The following is a 27810-nucleotide window of genomic DNA, read 5'->3' as shown; positions in this document are numbered from 1 at the left end:
TCCCTCTTCCTCTTCTTATGCCCGCCTGCTCTCTGCGCGGGAGAGGATGAACCGCGGAGACCCTGCCCCCGCGCCCGGCTCCCGCTCAATCCACACATCTGCGCTGAAGCCAGACTGGGAAACCAAGCGGGCGCCGCGAGAAGAGGTGGGACCGGGCAGAGGTGGGCGTGGCCGGGGGGGGGGGGGGGGAAACCGGCGGATGGAGGCGTGGTCGAGCAGTGGTGGGCGGGGCAGGAGAGGCGGGGTCACAGCCTTATCCCGGCGGCCCAGGCCGCGGTTGAAATTAGAGAGGAAGCAGGCGCCGCGGGCGGAGGCGGGGCCAGGCTGCCGTGGGTGGGGACCAGGGCGGAGCCCCGGGTTTGGCGGGGTGAGGCCTGGCCGAGCCGGGTGGGTGGGGCCGGAGAGGAGGGTGCTTGACGGGGCGGGGCTTACAGCGCGCGGGGGCAGAGTCCTGCTCCCCCGTCAGCCGCCGGCTGTCTAGCAGCACTGCCTGCAGGAGCCCCAGACGCGGCGCCCCGGGGAAGGAAGGCGGAGGAACGCGGCGATGGCCCCACGGGAACTCTTGGGGTCCGCGGTCCTGGCCGCCGCTGTCTTCGTGGGAGGCGCCATGAGTTCGCCGCTAGTGGCCCCGGGTGAGTGCCCCGCCGGGGCCTGGGCGCTCGGGAGGAGGCGAGGGGTCCGGACGGCAGCCCGGCAGCACCCCGAGCTGCCCTCGCCCTGGCACCGCCGCGGGGATCCCGACACTGAACATCTGGCTGTTGGAGGGTGGCCCGGGCCGGGTGCGGCGCGGGGCGACGGCTCCCGTCCCTCCCTTCCCGCCTGCCCGGGACTCGCCTTCCCTCCTCTCGCCGGCTCCTCTGAGGACCTGTTACCCCTGGCGCGCCCCTCTGAGCTGTCTTGGGTGTAGGGAGCTGGCCTAGCTTCTTCGGGTGCGCTTCTGGCCGGGCTGAGCATCTTCGAGCCCCGCGGACCCCTTTCCTTACGCGCTTGTCCTCAAAGGCCCCGCGAGCGGAAGATCGTGACACAAGGGGCCGGGTGCGCGGTCGTCGCCTCCCCCCGCCCACCTTTGTTTTATATTTTAAGACCTTGGGGAGTTCCATTTCTTTCCTTTCCAAGTTTTCATTAATTGTGTAGCGGTTGATGGATTCTTGTAACAGGTTGGGGATTTCAGATGTCTTACCCACATATCCTGGACAAATCAGTCTTGGAAAAAGGGAAGGCTCATTTGCAAACTTACATTTTTTTTTTTTCTTTTTTGAGTCAATTCCTGTCACCACAAAAGGAACCTTCTGTGGTCGGAACAGGAAGCCACCAGCAGAGACCGTAAAGTGTGTCCCCAATGACGAATTTGGAGCAGGAGTTTTTAATTGAAATCTAAAAGGAGGTGTAACTTTTATGGAAGTCAGGTCTCACGCTCTTTTGTTTTTATGGCTATAGACCCCAGGGATCCCTTGCCACCGTTTTCCCTCTTAGTTGTCACTTTAGAGCAGTAGTTAAAAAAACACTAATAAATATATCTCTTCGTGGCCGTCTGGGGTTACCACAGCCTGGAATCTTACGTCAGCAAGCTCTTCCAAGCTTGAGCAGCTTCTTTTCACGTCCAAATAATAAGCATCTGGAAGCCTTCCAATCGTAACTCTCATCCATGAAAACACGTACACTGCTCTTCACTCCTGAGAAGATTCCAATCGCTTACAGCTTGTAAACTGGCTTATCACTTTGGTCTTCACTTTTTTGTAGAACACAGATCATGTTAAGAAGGGAACAGGATGGCAAATATGTCTCCTGAGCCTTTATTAGCAGATCTGTATTTCCTTCAGTCATCCCCCCCCCACCCTGGGGAAATGACAGCTAGTGACATGTATTATTGGATGAGAGATTTTCGTTTTACCCTGGGTTTCATTGCTGAGAATGAATAGGTGCATAATCAGGTTCAAATTGGACTCGGGGTCATAGACAGAAACTTAGAGAGCACTCTAGAGTCAGTTGGCCCAGAATTTGAATAGCTTAACCTGGGAGTAAAATTGTTAAAACTTCAGCATGGATGCATGTAATCAGCCATCAGCTGGGGAAGTCTATTCCTGGACTAAGTTTGGGTTTCGATGGATCTCTGAGCAACGCTCAGCTCTCAGGTCTGGAAGGTGATGAAAAAAGTTCTCATGTAATTGTGTAGCAACATTTTAATGGAAGTTTAATATTTAAGAAGAATGAAATATCTAGAGGTGCCTGGGTGGCTCAGTCAGTTAAGCATCTGTCTTCGGTTCAGGCCATGATCTCAGGGTTTTTGAGTTTGAGCCCCACATCGGGCTCTCTGCTGACAGCTCAGAGCCTGGAGGCTGCTTCAGATTCTGTGTCTCTGTCTCTCTCTCTGCCTCTCCCCTGCTTGCACTCTCTCTTAAAAAATAAATAAACATTAAAAAATTTAAAAAAAGAATGAAATATCTAAAAAGGAAAGAGTACAGAGTACCAATGTGCCAGTGTGACTTGAGGCCTATATGAAGAAACGATGTCCTGACCAGCTAACATCTGGTCCTCTTGGGATCTAAGACAGTATTGTTTGTAGGGAATGTTTTAGGAAGGTAAGGAGAAAGAGCTACGAAGTAATGTCGAGTGCTTGCTATATGCCAGGCTTTGACTCGGGTACTTCATATGCATTTTGCACACTTATTTCTCATAGCTCTATGAAGTTCTTATTTACGGTGAGGTAACTGAGGCCCAGAGCCCTTAAATAATTGTTTCAGTCACATAACTGATGTATCAGCATTCAGTCAGAGGAGCAGAACCACTAGGAGGTATGTGTGTGTGTCTATGTATCTTTATATGGATCTTTGACAACACTAGCCTGCCTGATTCCAGAGTCCGTCCTCTCTACTGTACCCCACTTGTCCCTGGAGAGAAAATAGAACAGAAATCAACCTCAGCAGGCTTGTTGAGATTCTAAGATAGGGAGTGTAGGACATCCTAAAATTGTAAGCATGTGGTTAGCAGAAGTTGGGAAGCAGAGAAAAGAAGGACAGGTAACTTCACAGTGGGTAGTGACATTGTCTCTTTCTCTTCTTGCCTAGTAGAAGAATCTCATTAAACTTCTGTCTCTTAGAAGCAGCGTTTGAAACTATAGACCACAGGCACCAGAAGGGATGATTTTCCACATCTTGGCTTATTTATGTCCTTAAGGTCTCTGGTTACTCAACCTTTGGGCTTATTAGTTTCTCTACCAGATAATGGGCATGGCCTTCTAGTAAGGAGTGGGTGGAAAAGGTTCCAGGGCTAGTGAAATGAGAAGGGCACTCTCCTTGGGTTTTGTGTGCTTCCATCCAGCCTCCTGACTTCTCATTTGATGCCAGAGATAAGCTTTATTAAATTCTGGGTTCTCCTTTGGCCAGGTAGGTACCGAGCTGTGTATCCACATAATACTTAATCAGTGGACAGACTGTTTGGAAAAAGCAGTCTTGGAGCGTGGGCTTCCATGCCCAAATCTAATTTCAAGAGGAAATGAAAAATTTGAGAAGTGCCTGCCATTCTCCCTCTCCTGCCCTTACTCAGCTAAAAGAAATTAATCAAACAGATGATTTGGGAGTTTCAGTAGTTGAGTTCAAAAGAGTCAGGCCAAAGGCCCAGGCAATAGAAACAACAATTTCATTGTTACTTTTTAAAGAATTTGGCTCTCATGCTGAAGTTTACTTACGTGTTAGGACAAAGGAGAAACTATTTAAAACTGACAAAAAATGATTTAAATTGTCATTGGTTAAAACTATTATGTTGGGTGGTTTCTAATTATTTTCGAGAGCACTTCAGTAATTGGTAAAGATTTGGTGGGCTCCTGATAGCAGGCAGAATAATGCGTCTGGTGTGCCAACAATGACTAAAATTGGAATTTGGAGTTGGTTCATTGGAGTTGGTTCATTGGAGATGCTTCACTCTTTTTCGGAGGAAGGAATGCGGTGTTTGTTATACCTGTTTTGTGGCAGGTTCTGGTCTGAGTACTCAGATCACTTAATTTTTAGAACACATTGTCAGCTGTGTAATTTTATTTCTGTATTTATAGGTGAGAAAATTGAGTATCTGAGAAGTTAACTTGAAAAAGTCACTCAAATGTGTGAGCTGGGTTTTGACCTTGAGTCAGATCTCTTCAATTCTGAAGCCTATTCTTATTATTAGTAAATCATTTCTTTCTTTTCTTTCTTTCAAGTGAGAAATTTCTTTTGTATTCTAAGATATTTGTAAAGAATCACTAAGTGATAGGGTAATGGCAAGATACAGCGGAAAGAGCCCCAGGCTCTGACATAGCCTTGCAATTGAAGTCAGGAAGAGCCTCTGCTCTGTCTAGAACTCCATGTTCTTACCTGTAAAATGGGTGTGTGGCCAGCTCGTACCTTTGTCTGCCTTCCCGGCTGCCAGTGAGGATCAAATGAGTTGTTGTCTCTGAAAAGTCTTTGCAAGTGGTAAAGTGACATATCTCTTTTATCCTATGTGTGATTTTTTTCTGTGTTTCTTCCCCAAAGTGCCCATTAGGCTGAACTTATAATTTAGCCAAGTTATTTAATAAATGTAGACCACATGTACTGTTAGGTTTTCATTCTGGAGGTAGTGATGGTTTTGCAAAGATAGATTCATTGTACATTTATGAAAGCCCAGAGTGACAACACCTTAGGTTCATGAATTTGCTGCCATTGACTGGGAGTTATGTAGACAGGCCTTCTTTTCCCATTTCCGTTTCAGAAAATTCTCCCAAGTATTTAAAGTTTTTTTTTTTTAATGTTTATTTATTCTTGAGAGAGAGAGAGAGAGAGACAGAGCATGAATGGGGGAGGGGCAGAGAGAGAGACAATCTGAAACAGGCTCTAGGCTCTGAGCTGTCAGCACAGAGCCGGACACGGGGCTGAAACTCACACGCTGTGAGATCATGACCTGAGCTTGAAGTCAGATGCTCAATCGACTGAGCCATTCAGGCGTCCCAGTTCTCCCAAGTATTTAAAGTTTGGAGGGAAGGGGAAAGAATCACCTTTTGATCTCATCACTCCAAGGTACTTGCCACTGTTAGTGTATTTCCTCCTAGACCTCTCTCTATTTTTCAGTTGGGTAGGATCATAATGCAAATATAATTTTGTATCCTGCATTTTTCATTTAATGTTATACATGAAGGTTTCTCATTTCCCTACCTACTCAAAGAATAGCTGCATAGTAGTTTATTATATGGATTCACTGATTTTCACCTCAGTGTGCCTCCGTTTAAAAGATTACTGTTATTACTGATTATTGTTAAATGGATTTGAATTTTCATATGAATGGTTTCAGTGAACATGTATGGGTGACGCTTTGTCTGGATATCGATGACTTCCACAGAAAATGGATTCTTGGTTAAGGCAGTGTTGGCGTCAAAAGTGTTCATGTTTTTGAGGCCCTTGATGACCCAAGTATTAGTGATCTGAAGATTGTCCCAGTTTACTTTTCACAGCAGTGGTGGAAAGACTCACTTTTCACACTGTTGGCATTTTCTCTGCAAAACACATTTGCTAATTTGTAAGGCAGATATTGGTATCTTGATTGTTTTAATTCGGATGTCTTTGATTACTGGCAGGTTGACTGTTTCTTCTACTATTTGAGTCATTTGCATACGGCTGTCATCCTTTCTGGACAATTCTGAGGTCTGAAAAGCTCTGAAAACCAGAAGTTTTTTGAGGCTTTTTTGCATACTCCATTGGCAGTAAAACCTCACCTGAAGCACTGTGAGATTCTATAGTGTGTATTTATCTCACTTCGTTTGAAGATTGCTAAATTTTGCTGCAGTAATCTCAATGAATTTGATTTCTGAATGTTACATAACGTGTGCTAAATGCATTGCATTACCTTTCTAGAATCACAAAGTCTGAATTTCAAGGCACAGCTGACCTCCAGGTTTTCAGATAAAGGATTATGGTCCTGCACTTCTTCTGCCATGACTCATTTGTTCTTGTCTGTGGGCAGCCAAACGTAAAACTGCTTAAAATAGTCAAATATCCTATGGAGAGAAATAACTCCTCAAACAAGTGGCACTTCACAAAAAGAAGCACTTCTTTGGTATTCTAGTGTGGAATCTAATAAAATGAAGATACCTGGGAAACGCTGAGGTTTTGTTTCTTCCAGGTGGCTTTGGGGATGGATGCCCATTATAATGGGAGCTTTATGGAGAAGTTGGGCTCAATTTCTCTTCTGGTCTCCTCTGCCATGGAGAGCAAATGGATCTCTTTGTAATGGAGGAAAAAGAAAACAACCAGAATCTACCCAGGGGACTTTGTGGGGAGGGAGGGATGGATAGAGGGTGGCAGATACCCCAGGCAGACTGTTTCTGTGCCATCCTGTGCCAGTCAGCTCACCTTGAGAATCCTTTTGCCAAACTCTGTTGAACCCGGGAACTGGTTTTCTATTGCTCCTTAGCAATCAATACCCCAAGGCCTCCACCCTCTTGTCTTTGCTCAGCCCAGGATTCTAAGCACTTGCCCACTGTACCGACTCTCCCCGCCCCATTCCGGTGTATATGCATTCCAGCCATTAAGTAAAGTGCCATTGTACTGAGGGAAAGAAGGCTTTGAACTACTTTCCTCATCTGTATCATGGAGAAAACATGGCAGAGTTGCCTCCTGGGGTTGCTGTGACTATTATATGAGCTAAAACAGGAGAGTTCATTGGACGGTGTTTGGCACATAGTAAATACTGAAAGAGTATATTATTGTTATTTTGTCCTGAACCAAATATTAACCCATCACAGCTGTCAGGTGGGACAAAGTTTCCAAGTGCTATAGAATTTACCTTTCAGGTCCTCTGCCATTGCCCGAGGCATCTCCTAGCTCCTGATGAGGCTGGTTGTGTAATGGCAGGGGTAGGGGTTGAGGAGGCAGGGGTGGGCAGTGCTTGAGGCCCCAGGAGAGGAGGAGTAGGGGCCAGTGGGCTTGGTGGGGAGTTCTTTTGGGACGCAGGGGAGATGTGGGGCTGAGCCTTTAGCTACCAATATTAGGCAAGGAAGGAGAGAAAGAAAAAAGGAACGAAACCATGAAACCTGAGATCACGGCCTGTGCCAAAATGAAGAGTTGGACACTTAACCGACTGAGTCACCCAGGTGCCCCATGGATACGGGCAAATAAGAAAATATTTAGTCTTTGCCCCCAGTTCCTGGCACAAAGCTCCTCAAACCCTTAGGAGTTCCTAAATAGTAGGAATGTCTTCTGTCATTCATTATAAGCCCCTTGGAGCGAATGTGAATGCTCTTGTGAATGCTAGGTAGGTGACTTAGGGTGGTACCCTAGATAGCCTCAGGATGGGGCTGGTCATCTGAAAGACCATGTGATTGAGGATTGGGACTTTCAACCTCACCCACCAATTTCTGGGAAGGGGAAGAGTTAGGGGGAAAGCTTCTGATTAAATGCTTTAAAAAACTTTTGGGGGCACCTGGGTGGCTCAGTTGGTTAAGAGTCTGACTCTTGATTTTGGCTCAGGTCATGGTCTCACGGTTCGTGAGTTCGAGCCCAGTGTTGGGCTCTGCACTGACAGCACATAGCCTGCTTGGGATTCCCTCTCTCTGCCCCTCCCCGCTCCCTCTCTCTGTCTCTTTCCCTCTCCCTCTCTCTCAAAACAAATAGATAAACTTTAAAAACAACAACAACAAACCCCAAACTGTTGAACAAGACTTGATGAGCTTCTGGGTTTGTGAATTGCCTGGAGATATGCGGAGAATAGCGCACCCAGAGAGCATGGGAGCTCTGCCTGCTTTCACTATACCTTACTGTAGGAGTCTTTCCTATCTGGTTGTTCCTGAGTTAGATCTTTTATAATAAACCGGTGATCTAGGAAGTGAAATATTTCTTAGTGTTGTTAGCTGCTTTAGCAGATTAATCACACCCAAGCAGGAGGGTGTGAGAACCTCCGATTTATAGCCTGTGGGTCAGAAGCACAAGGTGACAACCTCGACTTGGAATTGGCATCCAAGGTAGGGGGAGGGACATTCTTGTAGGACCTATCCCTTAACTTGTGGGATCTGATGCTCTATCGGGTAAATAGCCTCAGAACAGAATTGTTGCTTGGTAGTGCCGGGAAAAACACATACTGGAATGAGAAGGTAGAATCCTGTAGCATTAGGGCTGGAAGGGACCTTGACCATCTCCTCAGAGCTTATTTAGCAGATGGGGACACTGAGTTGGCCTAGGCAGGGCCGAAGCGGGTTCCTTTCCTGGGTCTAGGACTCTTCCCATTGCATTAAAGCTGGCTTTCCATGCAGTGACCCTGGCTCTGCTGCTTCTGGCAAGGCTCCTTGGTCCACATTTGCCCTTGGTCCTCAGGCTCCAGATTCTGGTTTCCCAACTCTCTGGATCTGGGTGAGCAGGACTTAAGAAGCATGACCTGGCTAACTGACTCATGAAGTGATTGTGGTGTTCTTAGTCGTGCAGTTTTAGAGTCAGAGGGGACTTTGGTGGTCATCTTGTAACTAACGCCTCTCTTTGCAGATGGGGAAACTGAGCCCTCGGAAGTTCAGTGGCCTGTGGGAGTCAGGAACAGCCTTAGCCTGTAGTGGAGGAGCAGACCATTAGGTTTGGTGAGGGGAGGGCCTGTGTTCGTGTCTTGGTCACTGTCCCCGGCTAAGATCCAAGCACAGGATCTCTAACAGAGCAGATACTTAAATACTGGAAGGAAGGAAGCCAGAGTTGGAATCCAGGTGTTCTGACTCAGCCCAAGGCTTTTTGTTTACAATAAAGTGAAGGGTTAGGCTTTCCAGTATTCACCCACAAATATTAGCTGTCGTCTCCCCGCGCCGTCCCTTCTTGAATTAATAAGAGGCTGTTTTGTCTGTCAGCCTCAATGGGCCACATTGTTCCAACAACCTGAGGTGGAAAAATCTGGTCATTGAGAAAAAAAAAGAATGGCAATAAAAGTAGTTAAGTCCTGCTTTATCAGACGAGTATGGTAGGACATTGATACGTTTGGAAGGGTTAGTGAAAATTTTCAGAGCGAAAGTTTTCAAAACCCAAATCGATTCGTGAAACTCTTTTCAGAGGTAAACTGAATTCGGTTGTGTCTCTACAACCAGCACTTCAAATGCATCTATTAATGTCTATCTATCATGTTCCATGGTACTTTATATCTTTCCTTAATACCTTTGTTTCCCGAGTTAATTCCCTGCTAGGTTTCTTAATTCAGCAAATGTTGGTCAAGGAGGGCCTTCTGGCTTGGGAGGAACTGGGGATAAAGTGATGTGAACAAACGAGGCTCAGTGGGCGCCTTTCCGGAGCTAGCAGCTTATCAGGAAAGATGATGAAACAGGCAGTCACGATAAAGTGTCCTTAGTAAGTATGGCTCCAGCCCGAGTACCTAACCTGGGGCTGGGGGTGGGATGAGAGGCCAGTACAGGTTGAGCCAGACTTTCCTCGAGCAAGGAAATGAAGCTAAAGCTTATACTTGTAAAAATGTTGGTATCGGTGAGGTGAAGAGAACTAGTGGTCACAGAAGAGAGGGGGTGAGAGGTCCGGTTCAAACACAGGTGGGTCACCGGGCCCCACCCCAGAGTGTGCGCGTCGGCAGATGTGGGAAGGAGCTGGAGAATTTGTTTCCCAACACATTTCCCAGGTGATGCTGCTGGAGTATCACTCGTGAGTGGGGAGGTAGGAGGTGGAAGAGCTAGGGGGCTGCGTTTCTCTTAACCGGGAGATCCCCCCCTCTTGGTGCGCTGGGGGTACGCTTGGTGCGCTGTCCATATCTTGTTCTCCACCTGTCCTTCAAGCTGAGATCAAGGGTAATACTCCTCAGAAACCTTTCCCGGGTTTTCGCACCGATGTTCCATCCTGTCAGTAGACACGAGAGTCCCTGAGCACACGTTGCATCCATTCCATGTTATTGGACCTTAAATTATAAGCAGTTGTTTTCGCTGTGTTTCTCTGACCGGAGCTCCTTGAGCATAGAAGACATGCTCAGATATTTCACTGCGGGACCAGATTCTTGCCACCAGTCTGGGGAGCGGGCTGCCGTCTTCTCTGTTTCGCAGAGAGGAGTAAATGGAGATTTGAGATTTACTGAGGAGTCACCGAGATGGAGAGAGAAGTGAGATGTGTCTCCCGCTCACGGCACAGATGAGGAGAAGCCACTGCTAGATGGGTGTTCCTTGCTCGCAAATGTCCTTTGTCATTATGTGAAATTGCATGTCCTGCATGCTCAGGACCACAGGTAAAAGGAAGGTTTTGTATTTAATCTTTTCTTTTTTTTTTTTTTTTTTAACTTTTTCACTGGAGGTCCATCTACTTACAGAGGAAACAAAGGCATCATAAATTGAATATAGGCTTTACTTTTAGTGGGAAATGGGCTGTTTTCTTTTTTTAAAAATGTTTATTTATTTTTGATAGAGAGAGGGAGAGCGCGAGCGGGAGAGAGTGGAGAGAGAGGGGAGACACAGAATCTGAAGCAGGTTCCAGGCTCTGAGCTGTCAGCACAGAGCCTGGTGCAGGGCTTGAGCTCACAAACTGTGAAATCATGACCTGAGCTGAAGTCAGATGCCCAACTGACTGAGCCACCCAGGCGCCCCTTTCAAATGGGCTGTTTTCCAAGAAATTCTTTAGGAATCATCCTTTTGCTTTTAGAGTGACTCTTTGAACAGAGTAATTCAATTTACATGTCATTAAGTTTAAAAATGAATTTTTAAAAGTTTTGGCATGAGGGAGATATTAAGGAAAAATGGATTTTGGTTTCCTAAAAAGACACACAGTAGACAGTTATGCCATTACCCTTCTTAATTGGCCAGATAAGTTTAGCCGAGTGGTTGAAGATTTATAAAGAACCTATGCATAAAATGTCACATGATAGGTAGCGTTAAAAAAAACAAACAACGAACAAAAATCCTTTTCAACATCGGTAACATGCCTTCCTCCCCCGTGCATACATACAAACATAACGTGGCTCTCTGAGATTCCTGTAAGGGGTGGAAGCTTGAAGAATTCACTGGGCTTTCTGTCTCACAATATAGCACCAATCTTCAGTGTTCTAACAGCGCTTCATAGCTGGAAGTCTCCAACACAATCATGTGAATTAACTACAGTATAAAAACAGCAGCCCGGAATTTCCTGGCATTGGTAAAGTGGCAGATGGCTAATGAACAGGCATTCCTTCATTTTTCTTTACACGTTTGTGCTATATGCTTGTAGAGCCTTAATTCCTTTGCTGCTTCCTCACTTCTTTCCCAGTTCCTCCTCCCCTACTAAAGGCAAAGCACAAAACAAGCATGGGCAGAAAAAAGAGGCATTGAAGATTGCTGGAAGCTAGGTGATAGAGCCAGGAAGCTGGGTTGGTTTTTTTGTTGTTGTTTAATTTTTTTAAATGTTTATTTACTTTTGAGAGAGAAAGTGCGCACACACGCACACACGCGCGCGCACACACACACACACACACACACACACGTGCGCGCGTAAATGGGGGAGGGGAAACACAGACTCCGAAGCAGGCTCCAGGCTCTGAGCTGTCCTCACAGAGCCTGACATGGGGCTTGAACCCACGAACCATGACATCATGACCTGAGCCGAAGTCGGACACTTAACCAATTAAACCACCCAGGCCCCCAGGAAGCTGAGTTTTGAGGGTAAAATCTCTTTCACATGCCTGATTGCCAGGTTAGCATCTTAATAGTCTTTGCAGGTAAAGCGTGTAGATATTCCCACCATACAGTTCATTAAAAGACAAAGGGCCTTATTTGAGATACTATTAGTTGTTGTGTAGGTATGAAAAATGAAAAACAAACTTGGTTCCTGCCCTCCACAAACTTGTGACTGAGAAGGGAGTGATAAGCGATGAATGCAAACCATTGTAGAATAATGGAGAATGATTTTGGTATAATCCAAGAACTACAAAGTGCTGCGTGGGATCACAGAAGAGGGACTTTCCTTCTGTTGGGAGAGGTGGAAAGGACTTCAACATGCCTAAAGCTTGGCATAAGTAGACCTTAAAGGGAGTGTAGGGGAGGCATGTCCAGCAAGAGGAATAGCCTGTGAGAAGGTAGAGAGGTAGGACAGGAAAAGTCAGTGCAGGGTTCCTCAGTGAAAATCACATGATGAGACTGGGGGGAGGGGAGGCTGAGGCTAGGCTCTGGAGCTCCTGAAACTCTGCACTTTATTGTGTAGGCAGTCCCCAGGCACTGTGATGTAGTGGCAGAGCCCTAGATGCTGAGCTCAGTAAGCCCGCAGTTTCAGACATGGCCCCAGTACTTCAGCAATTGATATTGCTGTTCTTTCTTCTTGTTTCTTTCACAGTTTTTTTTTTTTTTTAACATTTATTCATTTTTGAGAGTGAGACAGACAGAGCATGAGTGGGGGAGGGGCAGAGAGAGTGGGAGACACAGACTCAGAAGCAGGCTCCAGGCTCTGAGCTGTCAGCACAGAGCCCAACACAGGGCTCAAACTCACAGACTACGAGATCACAACCTGAGCTGAAGTCAGATGCTTAACCGACTGAGCCACCCAGGTGCCCCCTCTTGTTGTTGTTTCTAAGTTGCTTCTTTAGAGAGACAGAGATGGAGAGAGAGAGAGAGAGAGAGAGAGGAGGAGGAGGATGGGGGTGGGGGTGGGGAGCAGGGATAAGGAGAATATCTGTTCTTTATACATCTCAGAGTGGTTAGGAGTATCAAATATTGTAGTCCTTTGTAAGTAATAGAAATATGGCACATAGTGTATAGGTTTAATATAATACATATGACACACAGAAACAATTTTTCTAAGTTTAAGGTGTGCTGGGAGATTGGAATCCTAAAGTAAGATCAGTGTACTGTCTTGATGGTGTGAAGGCCAGGAAGTGTTCATTAACAGTAAAAGCTAGCTAATTGTGTATTTGTCTTATGCTCGAGTAAATCCTCTGAAATTGTGCAAATCTGCTTAACTTCTGAATTTTTCATCGTTAAGCATTTATTTTCAGAAGACTGTTGTGATTTCTATTTCTTTCCCCCTATTGTTGGTCAAGTTCTCATTGTTTTCTCTCCAGGTCAGGAGGGCAGTGTTGGCCCATCGATGTATAGAGCAGTCTCTTTAAATAAAACATGCAGATCAGCACTGGGGTGATTTATGAAACCTTGCTTGGCTAAGGGCTTCATCTCCCCGTCATTTCTGGCAAGTCCGTTTTCTTATGTCCCTTGATTTTTTATAATAATGTGACCAAATTGATTTTGGGAGAGGAAAATAATCTGCTTGGAAGTGCTAATATACATTAGGCGAATACACATTGTGGAAGTAGTAGTTACCTAGGTGCTGGATGTGGTGTGCCTCAGTTCCTAGGTGGGAGTGGGAAGGGGGACGACAAAGAGAAAGAATTCTTTTGCTGGAATTGACAAAATAGTTTATCTTTTCCACACTGTTCAGTGCTGCATCTTGATATGTAAATGAGTAAGGACTCTAGACTTTGAGTCAATGTGGAATAATAAAACGTATGTGTATTTGTCTTTGTCCCCCGTTCCTGGCACAGAGCTCCTAAAACCCTTAGAATTTTTTCAGAGATAGGAGTGTCTTTTGTTATTCATAATGAGCCCTTTAGCCCTTACCTGAGTTTATGCTAATGAATGGCTCTTGGTGGGCGTCTAGATAGCTTCCGGATGGGGGCTGGTTGCCAGAAGAACCGACAACAGGATTGGAGGGTTGGAACTTTCAGTCCCTTCCTCTCATCTCAGGAAAGGGAGAGGGGTTGGTGATTGAATTAATCAACAATGGCAGTGACTTAATCGGTCATGCCTATGTGAGAAACTTCCATAAAAACTCAGAACTCATGGATGTGCTGGGAGGGTGGTGTGTCTAGAGAAAGTGTGGGAGCTCTGTGTACACCAGCTTACCACCCCTCCCCATACTTTTCCTTATGCATCTCTTTCATTTGTTCCTAAATCCTATATCCTTTATAGTAGAACTGTAATCCTAAGTATTAGCATTTTCCTGAATTCTGTGAATTATTCTAGCAAATTGTTGAACCTGAGAAGATCATGAAAAATCTTGAATTTGTAACTGGTTAACCTGGGGACACCATTTGCAGCCGGCGGCTGAAGTGGGGGCAGTCTTGTGGGACGGAGCCCTTAAGCCTGTGGGGTTTGCACTAACTCCATGTGGTTGGAGTCAGAAATTGAATTGAATTGCAGGACACACAGTTAGTGATGGAGGATTGGTTGTTGGAAAAGTGAAAGTCAAATCTTTCCTCTTTGGAAAAACCAACTCATAATGTTAAAACATTATGCCTGGAGGAATCTCTTAGATAAGGATTCGAAAGGCATTAAAAAAAATAATAGTGGGAGGGGCGCCTGGGTGGCTCAGTTGGTTAAGCATCTGACTCTTTTTTTTTTTTTAATTTTTTTTTTCAAAGTTTTTTATTTATTTTTGGGACAGAGAGAGACAGAGCATGAACGGGGGAGGGGCAGAGAGAGAGGGAGACACAGAATCGGAAACAGGCTCCAGGCTCTGAGCCATCAGCCCAGAGCCTGACGCGGGGCTCGAACTCACGGACCGCGAGATCGTGACCTGGCTGAAGTCGGACGCTTAACCAACTGCGCCACCCAGGCGCCCCAAGCATCTGACTCTTGACTTCAGCTCAGGTCTTGATCTGACGGTTCCTGAGTTTGAGCCCCCGAATCGGGCTCTGTGCTGATAGTGCGGAGCCTGCTTAGAATTCTTTCTCCTTTTCTCTCTACCCCCACCCCACTTGTGCTTACTCTTTCTCTCTCAAAATAAATAAATAAAGTTAAAAAAAATTATTAAAAAAATAACAGTGGGAAAGAAAAGAAATCGCCAGGTCAGTGCCTTATTGTTTATGTACTTACATTGTGTTTTACGGTGTAATAAAGTAGAAGTTACATGACTCTGTGGCTTTCTTTGACCTCCTCTCCTGTGGTGCATTGTGTCTGCCTCTAGTTGTGGAAATATCTAGTATGTAAATGTTATGGATTGCAGTTATAAGTAGTCTCCTTACTAAGAGATTTCCAGTATTATGGTTTCTCTCTACCTTATTAATATTACTTTTAGGTTGAACCATATGAAATAACCAATATTTGACTGTTTTTGACCTACAGTGACAACAGTTTCATATGATTGAACCTAATAGTAATGCAGGTTTCTTAATTGGCCTTTTATCTTCAGTTTAAAAAAAAAAAACAAAACTGTACTGGTTACCATCAAGACATTTTAGAAAATGCAAGTAGGAAAAGAAAAAAAGTACTCCCAGGTTCCACCAGGAAAAGATACAAAACACTAAAAATTAAAATAACTTACAGTCTTACCACACAGAGATAACTAGTGTTACCATTTTGCTATCTTTTTCTTCAATAAAACTGGGATCATATTTGCTCAAAATCCTACTTTGTGTTTATTTTTTTCACTTAACATTTTTCATTTACAACTGAGATTCTAGACAAAAGCTTGTATGGCAAATTTGATCCCTTCACACAAATTGTTTCTATTGTTTTAATAGTCGAAGGGGGTGGTGCCTGGGTGGCTCAGTGGGTTAAGTGGTCCGACTTCGGCTCAGGTCATGATCTCGAGGTTCGTGAGTTCGAGCCCCACGTCGGGCTCTGTGCTGACAGCTCAGAGCCTGGAGCCTGCTTTGGATTCTGTGTCTCCCTCTCTCTTTGCCCCTCGCCTGCTCACACTCTGTCTCCCTGTCTCTCAAAAATAAATATAAAAAATAAAATAAAAAAATTAAAAGAGTCAAAAGAAGGTTTAGGATTTCTGAGTAACCAACAATTATAAGTGTTAAATGTAGATCAGGATGGCTTTCTGATTTTGCTTCTTATAAATGGTAGCAGGATTTTTTTTTAATTAGTACTTGATACCAAAAAAAAAAAAATAGGTAGATTGACTTAGAGAATAAACTTAAATGCATCGTTCCTTCCCAATGATTGGCTCACTAGGAAAAACCATTCTGTCATTCTAGATTTATTTTTGAATTAGATGAATAATAATTACCCATAGATTTGCTACTTAAGACTCTAACTCAACCAGAGATGAGCTATGGGTAATCCTATTTCGTGGAACTTTACTGAACATCAGAACTGTTAACTCTCACACTTCAGAGGCCCTAGAGCACAGAGAATGGTGTTCTGGAACCAGGCTGCCTTGATTAAATATTATGTCTGCTACTTGCTAGCTGTGTGATCTGATGCAGGTTACCTGACCTCTCTGTGCTCTAGTTTTCATATCTGTGAAATGGGGTTGAAACAAATAGTACCTACTTCCTAGGGTTATTGTAAGGGTTACATGAGTTCATACCTGTAAAGTTCTTGGAACGGTATTTATAGAAAGTACGCATCAACACGTGACTATCATTAATAGTATTTTTCTCTGGGTCTTACCCTTGCTACTTGTTTTGAGAGTTCTTATTTGAGTGTCGTACTAGTGACCTTCATGTTTATTTCTTCCCTTGAAATTCAGCTTCTCTCTGTCTAGGGTTTTCCTGATTACTTCTGTTTAAACTTCACCTCATCTGCCTTTTCCAGAGTGATCTTATTTTCTCTCCCTTAGGCCCTCTTTTGCTTTGCTGCTTCTCTCACCGCATGAGAGGTGGCTTCACATCAGAGCATTTCAACTGGGCCGGGGCCTCATCCTCCACCTTTACTCATCTCGGCGTCCCGGTTCCTGTATTCCCAGAAGGCAGGCCGCGTGCCTCTGTTGCAAGAACCTTGCCTGCCCAAGTGTGACTAATGGGAAAATCCTGTGTTTAGGACTTTTGTAGCTTTCTGTTTAATTATGCTCCTTTTCCTGTTCCTGGAAGGAAGAGAAGCGCTTGCTGGGCCAGGGTGGGGGTTGCAGCGGCCACGGCCCCACGGTGCTGCCTTGGGAGCCCCGTTAGGGCAGCCGCTCCCTCACCTGAAGGCCTTATGCAGTGATTTTTGTCCCACACATTTAACACCGCTTCCTCCGGTGTGGCTCCTGTGGTTCACTGTCTTTTCCTGTGTGTTGGTTTTTATCCCCGGCTGAGACGTAAGCTTGGAGAGGCTCGCGGCCTTTACACTGACTACCATGGATAACAATCATCGCAGCAATAAAAACAAACATTTATTAGGCGCTTACTCTGTGCTGGTCACTTGGGTAAACCCGAGTTCATCTCATTTCATGCTCAGAACCAATTCTGTTGTTCTCTGCGTTTTAGGGATGAGGAAACTGAGGCACAGGGAAGTGAACTGACTTAGCTGTGGTCCCGGAGCTAAGAAGCAAGGTGCAGGAACTCAGTGCAGCTAAGAACAAGCTGGCTTCCGCTTTTGCCTCTTTCTTAGCAGGAGCAGCTTCGGTGCAGAGCTTGGGCCCTGCCGCGGACCTCGGTTCGAATCCTGGCCATTCCCCGGATGAGTGACCTTGACTTCAATATTTTGTTCTTTAACATGTCCTCATTTCTAAGATGGGTTTGATAATAACACCTGCCTCAGAATCATGACAAGTAAAAAAAAAAAAATGTGAGTAGAAATGCCAGGCACATAAATAAGTACTCGGTAAAGCTTCCGTGCTGTTAGCGGCTGGTGGTAGAGTGGATGAACTTCCCTGAGGCCTTGAATGTGGGATTGGTGAACCCAAACACTCCACAGGAGAATCAATCTCTCTGCCTCTCTGCCTCTGCCATTCTTCCTCCGTGAAGCCCTTGCGTGGCTCCTGCCGGTTCAGTGACACCTGTTGTTTTCCCACGTGGTTAGTTTGTGTCATCTTCTGGGTGGAAACTGCTTGGCTGAACTCCGACCCTGGCAGGGACAGATTGTGCCAGAAACCAGGGACCTAGAAGGTCCCAGAGGCCTGGTCCTCTGTGCCAGCTCCCTGTCTGTAGAGCTCTGGAAGAGCCGCGGGTTCCTAAGGGACCCCCTTCCCTCACCCCCACTCTTGCTGTTTTTCTGGTGGAAACAGGCTACCTGGGCTTGTCCTCTTCTGCCTGTTCGGTGGTTTTGTCCTGACACTTGCCGTTCGCTTTCTCCCACAGTTTAAATAATTTCTTTCTTGTTTTTTTTTTTTTTTAATGTTTTTTTCACTTATTTTTGAAGGAGAGAGAGAGAGACAGAGCATGAGCTGGGGAGGAGCAGAGAGAGAGAGGGAGACACAGAATTAGAAGCAGGCTCCAGGCTCTATGCTGTCAGCACAGAGCCCGACGCGGGGTCTCAAACTCACGAACCGTGAGATCATGACCCAAACCGAAGTCGGACACTCAACCGACTGAGCCACCCACGTGCCCCTAAATAATTTCTAACCTAGTCCCTGCTTGGCCTTTTGCAAGGAATATACACCAACAGATCTGTTAGGAATTGCAACCCTGTGAGAAGCGGGCAGTGGCTTTGGAAAGGGTATGTAAACTCCTCTCCTGTGTACCGTCCCTTTACCGATCTATTAATTTGGAATGGAATGGAGTCCTGTGAAAATCTCCTTCAGCGCCAGTTCCCCAGGCTGGGGTTAGGAATGTGCTGTTTGTGGCCTCCTTTGGAATGTCTGCTAACTGGAACCTTCTGTTGATTCCAATGAGCCCGGGGGCTTGCTGGTAGATTAACATCGTTCAGAAAGGGCTGACCCAACAAGTGTGTAAAACTACAGGGTATATCAGTTGTCCAGCTCTGAAAATATTTATATTTTTTTAACAAACTGTCAGTATTTGGCAAATGGGTGTGTAAGTACACTGGACATTCTGTCCTACAAATAGCATCTTGACAAAACTGCTGGTCAGGTTACAGGGAGAGTGGACACTCAGTTACCCAGGAGCCCTTCTGGGAGGGGGTAGAATCTGCTTTCCCAGTTTTGCAGGGACCACCTGACAAATGGTTAAGGTGCTCACACCCTATCCCGGGAGGTGTGATAGGTAGGAGGCAGGACACCGGCCCCTCCAGCTGGGGAGACAAGTGTGTGTGACTTAAACCGGGGTTTTCCTGTGAGTTCTATTTCACATTTGGGTTTCCTAGCTTGGACCACAGTCCTGTGGCCGGGTGACGTGTGCTGTGTGAAGGGCTTGGGGAAGATGTCAGCAGGTGTGAGTCGTGGTTCTTCTTTCTGGCTCTTTTCTCTGCCTCTACCCAGTGATGTCATGTTAGGCCACTGTGGGTTTACTTGCAAAATGAGGATCTCACCCACCCTCTTGGCTATCTCCTTGGGATTAGGGATTTCTTTTCTTTTTAAAAAATATTTATTTATTTTTGAGAGAAAGAGAGAGAGAGAGAGAGAGAGGAAGAATGAGCACGAGCTGGGGAGGGACAGAGAGAGAGAGGGAGACACCGAGTCTGAAGCAGATTCCAGGCTCTGAGCTGTCTGCACAGGGCCCTGATGCAGGGCTTGAACCCATGAACCATAAATGACCTGAATGGATGTCGCACACTTAACCGACTGAACCACCCAGTTAAAAACCCACAGAGGTTTTGATAAAATAACGAATATAAAAGTATCGAGTGTTATTTGGATAGGAAATTTTATATCTTGTATGGTGTCTCTAGCTGATGTGTATGATTGAAGATTTTCCTCCTCTTGTCCTTTGCTTTCTTTCCCTTCCTGCCTTCTTTATCTGAAAGATTTTTAGATGCCACGGAACTAACACTGTTAGAACAAATTATGTTTGTGCCAAGTATTGAATTGCTTCTAAGTACAATACTTTGGGATAATAATGTGAAAACATACGTATGTGAACAAGACGATTTTCAACAGACAGGAAAAAAATTTCCTTTCCTTTTCACAGTTGTGGAGGGGTAAAACAGTTATACTTTAGAGTGGTCTTTGGCCTTTGTAGTTAAAAGTTAATATTGGGTAATTTTTATGCTGCTGGGATGTTTTTTTAAAAAAATTAATTGATTACAAATTTCACCTTGCTATAACTGGCTTTAATTATTCTTTCATGAAGAAGATTTTTACATTAGAAAAAGATGCATGAAGATTTCAGTATTTATTATATATACTAGGATCATTTTAAGAGAGGCAGCCTTTTAGGGTTTCAGGGCATTACAGTGGATGGATGTGGACCTGGGCCCCAGCCCGGCTCTGCCTTCAGTTGATGATGGTTTAACCTGCCTGTTTACTGGGAGGTGTGTGTCACTAGCTAAAACTGAAGGCCACCTCCCCTCTTACAGGCACTATTAGTGGCTAAGAGTGAGGGGCCTGGAGGGTAATGAGAGGACCTACCTTACAGATGTTGTGGAAATGAAATGACTTTGTACATGAGGCTTCCGGAACAGTGCCTGCCATACTGTGAACACTCAGTAAATGCTGCCATCACAGTTATTTTAATGTAGCAGCTCATTTCTCATAACATACCACTTGTCAAAAAGGATCCAAAGTGAAGATTAGATTTCTGAAGTTTTGTTGCTTTAAAGTCACTTGAAACAGATGACTTTTTAAAAATTCCATTGCTTTCTTGTTTGGACAGAATTTACAATTTAAAAGGTGCAGAAAGGGGAAGAAAAAAAAAAAAAAGTGTCTCTCTAAACTTGTTCTCCAGCCATCTAGCTCCTCCCCAGAAAACAGACAGTGCTCTCAGTAGGTAAAGACTTTTAAATTTTAAAAATCCCCAGACTGGTGACACTTGAAAATAGCAAAAGACGAGGAGGGGCAGGGGAATGGGGAGACGGAAAAAGAGGAGGAGAGGATTCAGCGGGGGCCTGCACTGTGGAGCCCTCCTGTCCCTGTAGCAATCACGAGCATTGCCCTTGCTTACACCCCTCTCTGAGGACCCCAAGATGTGTCCTTCAGCTCAGGGCCCACTGGCATCGCTTCAGCCTTCTCTGCCTTGGGGCCATGTGTGGTGGCTTCCTCGCCTGTGTCCCAGGGCAGATGCTGGTGAGTTGACCTTGCTCCGGTCTGGGGTGAGGCCAGGTCAGATGAACCTTCTGTTGTATTCTGAATGCAGACCATTGTTTGAAGGACTCTGGAAGGTTCAGGAAGAGTCCAGAAGTTGAGTTCCTTGGCTTCTCTAAACACTGGGATCCTAAAGTTAATCCTCTCCCAAGGAGCAGCTGTGGGGTTGTGGCTGTTGTCTGTGTTCAATCTTTTGATGCCCTTGGGGAATTGTGTTTGGTCAGGGAGTTCTGTAGCCTTCAGAAGTAACTTCAAATGGTAAATCTGACAGTTTTGGAGAATGTTGGGGACTTTCTCTGACTCTGCAGTTTTTCTCTTCTAGTTTCATTTGAAATCTATGATGATAAATGTTTATAATTTCCATCATTATTTTAAACATCTTCGTGTCTTTATATTGACCTCACCCTAGTTTCAGCCCTTTGTTCTGGTAACTAGCTTGGGTTCAGGAGTGATTCAGTTTTGTCCCCCATTCTCCTGCCTGTCAGGAATGTTTGTTCCCTTTTTATCCAGCCAAATTCAGTTTTTCTTTTGAAGCCTAATGTAAAGTCCCTTTTCTTCCTGGATCACACGAATTACTTCCCTTCCCACACCTGTAGTACATATACAAAGAAAGTGAAGCTTAAGGATGGGTTGTGCTCCAAACATTCCTTTTTGAGTAATTGGGTTGGAGATTCAAATGTATTTTCCCATTAAAAAATAATAATAGGCTCCCACAAAGGGTATTTAAAAATGATTAAGTGGGATTTTGTGAGCTTTTCTTTTTTTTTTTTTTTAATGTTTATTTATGTTTGAGAGAGAGAGAGAGCAGGAAGGAGGTAGAGAGAGAGAGGGAGAGAGACAATCCCAAGCAGGCTCCACACTGTCAGCCTGGAGCCTGATGGAGTTCGAACCTACCAACCGTGAGATCATGACCTGAGCTGAAACCAAGAGTTGGACACTCAACCAAATGAGCCACTCAGGTGCCCCATTTTTTTTTCTTAATATGGAACATTTTACTCTTTTTTTTTTATTACACTCCCTTTTATTTTTGAGGGAGAGAGAGAGAGAGAGAGAGAGAGCGAGCATGAGTGGGGGAAGGGCAGAGAGAGAGGGACAGATGATCCAAAACAGGCTCTGTGCTGACAGCAGTGAGCCTGATGTGGGGCTCAAACTCACGAACTGTGAGATCATGACTTGAGCTGAATGAAGTCGGACGCTCAACCGAGCCACCCAGGCGCCCCCCTTTGCAAACTTTTAATATCCAAATTGAAAGAATCGTAAAGTGGGCACCTGTATATTAACCACTTGGATCCAACATTTTGCCATATCCGCTAGCTGATCCTATCTAGCTAGCTATCCATACTTCCTTGCTGGACCATTTGAGATCAAGATGCAGACATTGTTACATTTCTCCCTAAATACCTGTATCATTCATCTTGTGGGATTTAGGACTTCCTTCTACATAGCCACAGTACCATCATTATACCTGAGAAAATAAACAATGCATCTCTAATCCTGCCTTAACCCAGTTTCCTCAGTTGTCCTCAAAATATACTTTATAGCTGTTTTGAAATTTTTTTATTGATTAAATTTCTGAGCCAGGCTCCAGTCAAGGTTTACTTATTGTGTATTTGGTTATATTCGTTTCTAACAAAAGCGAACATTTGGCCAAGGACTGGGGAAGGGAAGAAACTTTCTTGGCCACAGGCAATATTTTGAAATCTTTGGCTACTCGTCCCTCCCTGTTTCCCTCTCCCACAGGTCTGGGGTGCTGCTGAGCTCTCCGTTTTGGCATCCTCCAAGGTACCGCTGATCTCACACAGGTATTAGCAGAAGCCTCAGGGACAGCTGCGTTTTCCAAGGGACGTCTTAGCGGAAGGCTTCTGAAAACCAGGGATTCATAGCTGGGCATTGCTGATTTATGCACGATTTGCTGGGGAAGGTGTCTCGGCCCCTGTCTATTCCCAGAGTGGTCTTCATTGTCCCGAATCAGAGTTCTGTGCTCCAGTGTCATGGAACATTTCAAGGACTTTGACAAAATAATGGTAACTGAGTGACTGGGTGCACTGTCATGGGTGGGTAGACTCTGGGCGGCGGGATCCTATCTGGATGTCCCCTCCCTGCCTGGTCACAGATTCAGAGTGGGGGTGGGGAGGGCTGTAGCAACTGTTTATCTGGAAGTTGTATAGAAGCTGGCGGTGGCCTGAAGTTTCACTACAAAGTTTAGCACTTATTTATATACTGACTTCCATTGTCTTTCCAGTTTCCCTTTGAGCTCATTTGTTCTCCCCATTCATTCTAAGCTTTTTAAAAATGTGTCTGCATAGATGCTCTGTCTCAATAACTGGCACTGTCGGGGATGGTCTTAAAAGCTCTGTGACTTTGGTTTTATCTCTGTAGCCAAAAATAGAAATAATTTGGGGATGATTTAGTTTTGTAGAATTTGTTATGTATTTGCCCCTATCATTAGTGTATGTAATTGATTTAAACTGTGTTTCGACAATTAACTTAATAAAGCAGGTCGTTTTGCAGAAGCTCGTAGATCAATCATGCTAAAGTGGTTTTTGAGAAGCTGCATGTGGGCTGGTCGCGAGCACCTGCCTGGTTTTCACGCAGGCTCTTACCAGTTTTTAACTGTGTGACTTTGGACTCCCCGAATCTGCGATTCCCCTTCTATAAAAGGATAGTACCCACCTCGTAGAGATTTGAAACCCTTGGGGCCCAAGGCTGAAACTTTACAAATGTAATCCACTGCTTCAGAAGCCGAATCAAGGGGCTCCTGCCCATGTGGCTCAGTCGGTTAGGCGTCCGACTCATGATTTTGGCTCAGGTCACGATCTCATGGTTTCATGAGTTCGAGCCCCACGTCGGGCTCTGTGCTGGCAGCATGGAAACTGCCTGGGATTCTCTCTCCTTCTCCCTCTGCCCCTCCCCCAGCCAATGCTATCTTTGTCCCTTTCAAAATAAATAAACTTAAAAAAAAAAAAGAAATCTGATCAAATACATCAATGCTTATGCAGCACACTCACCGGAATAGAGGTCATATATAGCTTCACATCAGAGCAGAACAGGTGTGGCCACCAATGTGCTTCTCAGTTTTGGTTTTGCTATGAAGTGAAGCATAAAAGTTTTTGTTCTCAGGGCTTTTTGGATTTTGCCTGATGGACACAACAGGGTCAGCTTTTGTTTTTTATCTCCAGTCACGCTTTGCGGATGGGGCTGGAGAAGGTTGGGAACGTGGAGAGCCATGGAGAACCGTTGGCTGCAGCTCATAATTTTTCAGCTGAGCAGACTGAGGTCCACAGAGGTAAAGCGACTTGTTCAGATCACAGAGGTAGCCAGTGGCAAAGCTGAATGAGGAAAAACCCTTTTAGGGAAATGTACGTCTATTGATCTTCATAATCTAGACCAAAAATAGACTGCTCTTGGGCACCGTGATTTGAATCTTCACTAAAAACAAAATAGGGCGTGTGTGTGTTTAAAAGTGATTTTCCAGCCAGGCTTCGTGTGGGTTATCTATATACCGGCCAGTGCCTTTTCCATCACTGAGCTGTCAGGTCACCCTGCTGGGAAACCCTAGATTCTGAGAATGTGTACCCTTTCCTGATAAAAGTGGAAGGATACCTATCAGAACCATCAAAATGTCCCTTGGTTGGAGCAAAGCTGCTTGGGAGAGGTCACAAGGACCTCCTTATCTGTAGTCTCTGGTTATTAGCTTCGTCTTCCCCATTGTTTAGCAACCTCGAGCAATGCCCACTGGGTTTGAGGAATGCCATTTCCAGGCTTCTCAGCTCCTCTGACCACCGAGGTCAGTTGGAAATACAAGTATTATTTAGAAACAAGCTAAAAATCTGCTTTTGATTTTGGGGATTGACTTGGAGCCATTTCTTCAGAGCTCTTCCTCAGTTCCTTGCCATCTGCAGGCTTTTTTTTTTTTTTTTTTTTTTTTTTATCACGTCTTCTTTTGTGACCTTCTTAATGAGATGTTGGCAAGTCACAATACATAGTGGGTCCTCAAAATGCAATGAAGAAACCAAACCTGGCTGGGTCTAGGCAAAATCCAAAGGATTTTGATAAACACTGGCTTTTGTTAAACATTTTTTTACTTGCGATGTTGCTGAAGGGAATCACATTCCTCATTGAGAGCCAAGAACTCCCTGCTTTGGTGGGCTTGCTGTGTGCAAGACAAACTCCAGATGAGGCGATGGGCTTCTTTTTGAAGAGGCTGAGTGGACCTGGGTTGTGGCCTGGGTCAGATTTTGGAGTGGGGAGGGAGGTCAGAGACGGGGACAAAAAGCAGTTTCGTATTTGTTCATTAGTGCTGGGCATTTTTAAAACCTATCCTACTTCCTGCTGCGATAATTGGAAACCACGGTTTTGAAGTTTGGGGAGTCTTTACTCTAAGTTGTGAAATAGGAGAGCAAACCAGCATTTAGCATTTTGACAGAGACGTAGCTAAATGATAAAATATTGTTGAAAGAGAACTAATTAAAATATACCTTAAACAGGCATTTGTACTTGGATGGTGCCCAGTTACATATAGGGGCGGTTTTACGTATGTGGAGACCCAGGCTTCCAGAAGGTAAGAGGAAACAATAGAAAGGCAAGCAGCATCCAGACGGACTGGTTTGAATTGAGGCACGGCCACCAAGTAGCGGGGTGACCTTGGGATGGTTGCTGTACGTTTCTGTGCCTCCTTTCCCCATCTGTAATGTGGGGATAGACCTCTAACTCGGCCCTAAGTTTGTCGTGAAGATTTGATGCTTAGCTTAGCGTTGGCTCCTAAATGCTCTGTAAATGTGGTAGTTATTGTTGTCAGTGGTAACAGAGAAATAAACCACTCTGAGCCACACTTCCATCTCTTCTGGAACACCATCTCCCCCAAAACAGTTCCCTTCCTAGTTTACTATGGCCCTGTATGCTTTTGGTTCTGACTCTGATCACTGGTCCCTTACTGTGCTGGGCTTTCCAGCTTGTGTGGACCTCTCCACATGGGTTAGCCTTGCTGGAGATTTGGGGTGCTCCTCTCGGCTGTGCCCTGAGTGCCTGTGCACAGCCCTCTCCTGTTCCTCTCCTGTTCGCTCAGTCTCTCCGCCAGGCCCACCTGCTGCCCCCAGATCTCAACAGATGTCATCTCTTCCTATTTATTCTGAGAGAAAATGGAGGTGTCATGCACCTTGTGCCCTCAACTTCCTTCAGCCCACTATTGAGGTCTCTAACTCACAGACCCCCTGATTCAGGAAGAAGTGAATTTTTTTTCCCCCTATTCCAGTATTTAATCTGTCTGCCTATGGAAATCTCCTCAAGGCTATCACTCCTTATTCCCTCTCAGTCTCTTCCTTTTGCCCTTTTCGTATGTAAATACATTGGTTTCAGCCGCTTAAAAACAAAACAAAACTCCAAACAGAAATTTCTTCCTCTCACCCTGAAGGTGAACTACCCTACCCTTTTTGTGCTTCTACTGGGCTTTTAGAAGGGGTACACTGAGCTCAGTCTCTCTTCTTCAACCCAGGAAATCGAGTCTTACATTCTGGTCTACTGAAAAACTGCTGTCCAAGGCCACGAAGATCTATTTTCCTTCCAATTTAATTTATTTTTTCATTGTATGTATGTATTTATTTATTTTGGGATTTTGAAGTTTACTTCAAGAAACTACAGAAAAACAGGAAGTAAAGTACAAGGAGAAAGTTTAAAAAATTCCAAGCAGCTTCTTAAATTAGAAACTAATGGTTTCCCATGAGTCCTTAGAAACTTCTATGTTGCCTGACTTGTCTCAGTTCTTCTCAATTCTTTTTCTAAAGAGTCTTCTCAGGTTGTTTCTTGTTTCTTTTTTTAAAGTGTGTTAAGAACATTTAACATGAGATCAGCCCTCTTAACAAAGTTTTAAGTGCATGATACAGTATTGTTAACAGCAGGAACAATGCTGTGCGGCAGGATAGAAACATTATACCCATTCAATAGCAGCTACCCATTTTCTCCTCCCCCCACTCCAGGCAATCACCATTCTACTCTCTGTTTCTATAAATTTGACTATTTTAGATTGCTCATAAAGTGGAATTATGCAGTGTTTGTCCTTCTGTGACTGGCTTTTTTCACTTAGGTACATTTTTTCACTAATGCCCTCCTGGACCATTTATACTGTTGTCTATGGCAGGATTTCCTTTTTTTTTTTTTTTTTTTTAATTTTTTTTTAATGTTTATTTATTTGTGGGGGGGGGGGGGGTAAGAGTGAGCGGGGGAGGAGCAGAGAGAGAGCAAGACACAGAATCCGAAGCAGGCTCTAGGCTCCGAGCTGTCAGCACAGAGCCCGACATGGGGCTCGAACTCATGGACCGTGAGATTGTGACCCGAGCTGAAGTCAGACGCTTAACCAACTGAGCCACCCAGGCGCCCCTGGATTTCCTTCTTTTTTAAGGCTGAAAGGGATTTGGTTGTATATGTACACCATCTTTTCTTTATCTATTTAGCCATTGGTGAACACTTAGGTTGATTCCATATCTTGGCTATTGTAAATAATACTTGCAGTGAATATGGGAAGCAGTTATCTCTTTAAGATCCTGATTTCAGTCCTTTTGGGTAAATAGGATAAGTTGGACTGCTGGATCATATGGTAGTTCTATTTTTAACTTTTTGAGGAACTTATTGTTTTACATAGTGGCTGCACCAATTTTCCATTTCCTTCCTATTTTAGTTGCTCTCTCTTGCAGCTTCTGACCTTGCTGACTGCTCATTCCTTTTGGAAACTCTATCCTCTGTTCTAGGGTAGAACCCTGGCTTCTCTCCCTCAGCTTCCTCATGGAGTGGATCCGGTTTCTCACTGGATATTTCCATCTGGTTGTCCCCATGTTCAAAACTGAACTCGTGATAGCGTCCTCTCCATGCCGAGTATATTAGTTTTCTTGGGCTGCTGTCGCAAAGTACCACAAACTGGGTGGCTTAAAAAAGCCTCACAGTTCTGGAGGCTGGAATTCCAAGATCAAGACCGGCAGAGTTGCTTCCTTCTGAGGGCTGTGAAGAAGAATCTATTTCATGCCTCTCTCCTAGCTTCTGGTGGTTTCATGGAAGT

The 27810-nt window shown here is 44.9% G+C and overlaps 1 protein-coding gene across 2 annotated transcripts in view; it reads left to right on the top strand.

The window, feature by feature from the left end:
- Positions 1 to 434: 434 nt before the first annotated feature.
- RELL1 (RELT like 1) overlaps positions 435 to 27810 on the top strand; it is a 69515-nt gene continuing 42139 nt past the window's right edge. For both annotated transcript variants that reach the window (XM_060655262.3, XM_060655263.3), the window contains exon 1: positions 435 to 632. In XM_060655262.3, the coding sequence (XP_060511245.2) occupies positions 545 to 632 (88 nt within the window). In that variant the 5' untranslated portion in view covers positions 435 to 544. The remainder of the gene's footprint in view (positions 633 to 27810) is intronic.

The sequence above is a fragment of the Panthera onca genome, chromosome B1, assembly GCF_046562875.1.
Source record: "Panthera onca isolate mPanOnc1 chromosome B1, mPanOnc1 haplotype 2, whole genome shotgun sequence".
NCBI lineage: Eukaryota > Metazoa > Chordata > Mammalia > Carnivora > Felidae > Panthera > Panthera onca.
Note: the sequence above shows the minus strand (reverse complement) of the source record. Positions and strands in the feature narration are given on the sequence as shown.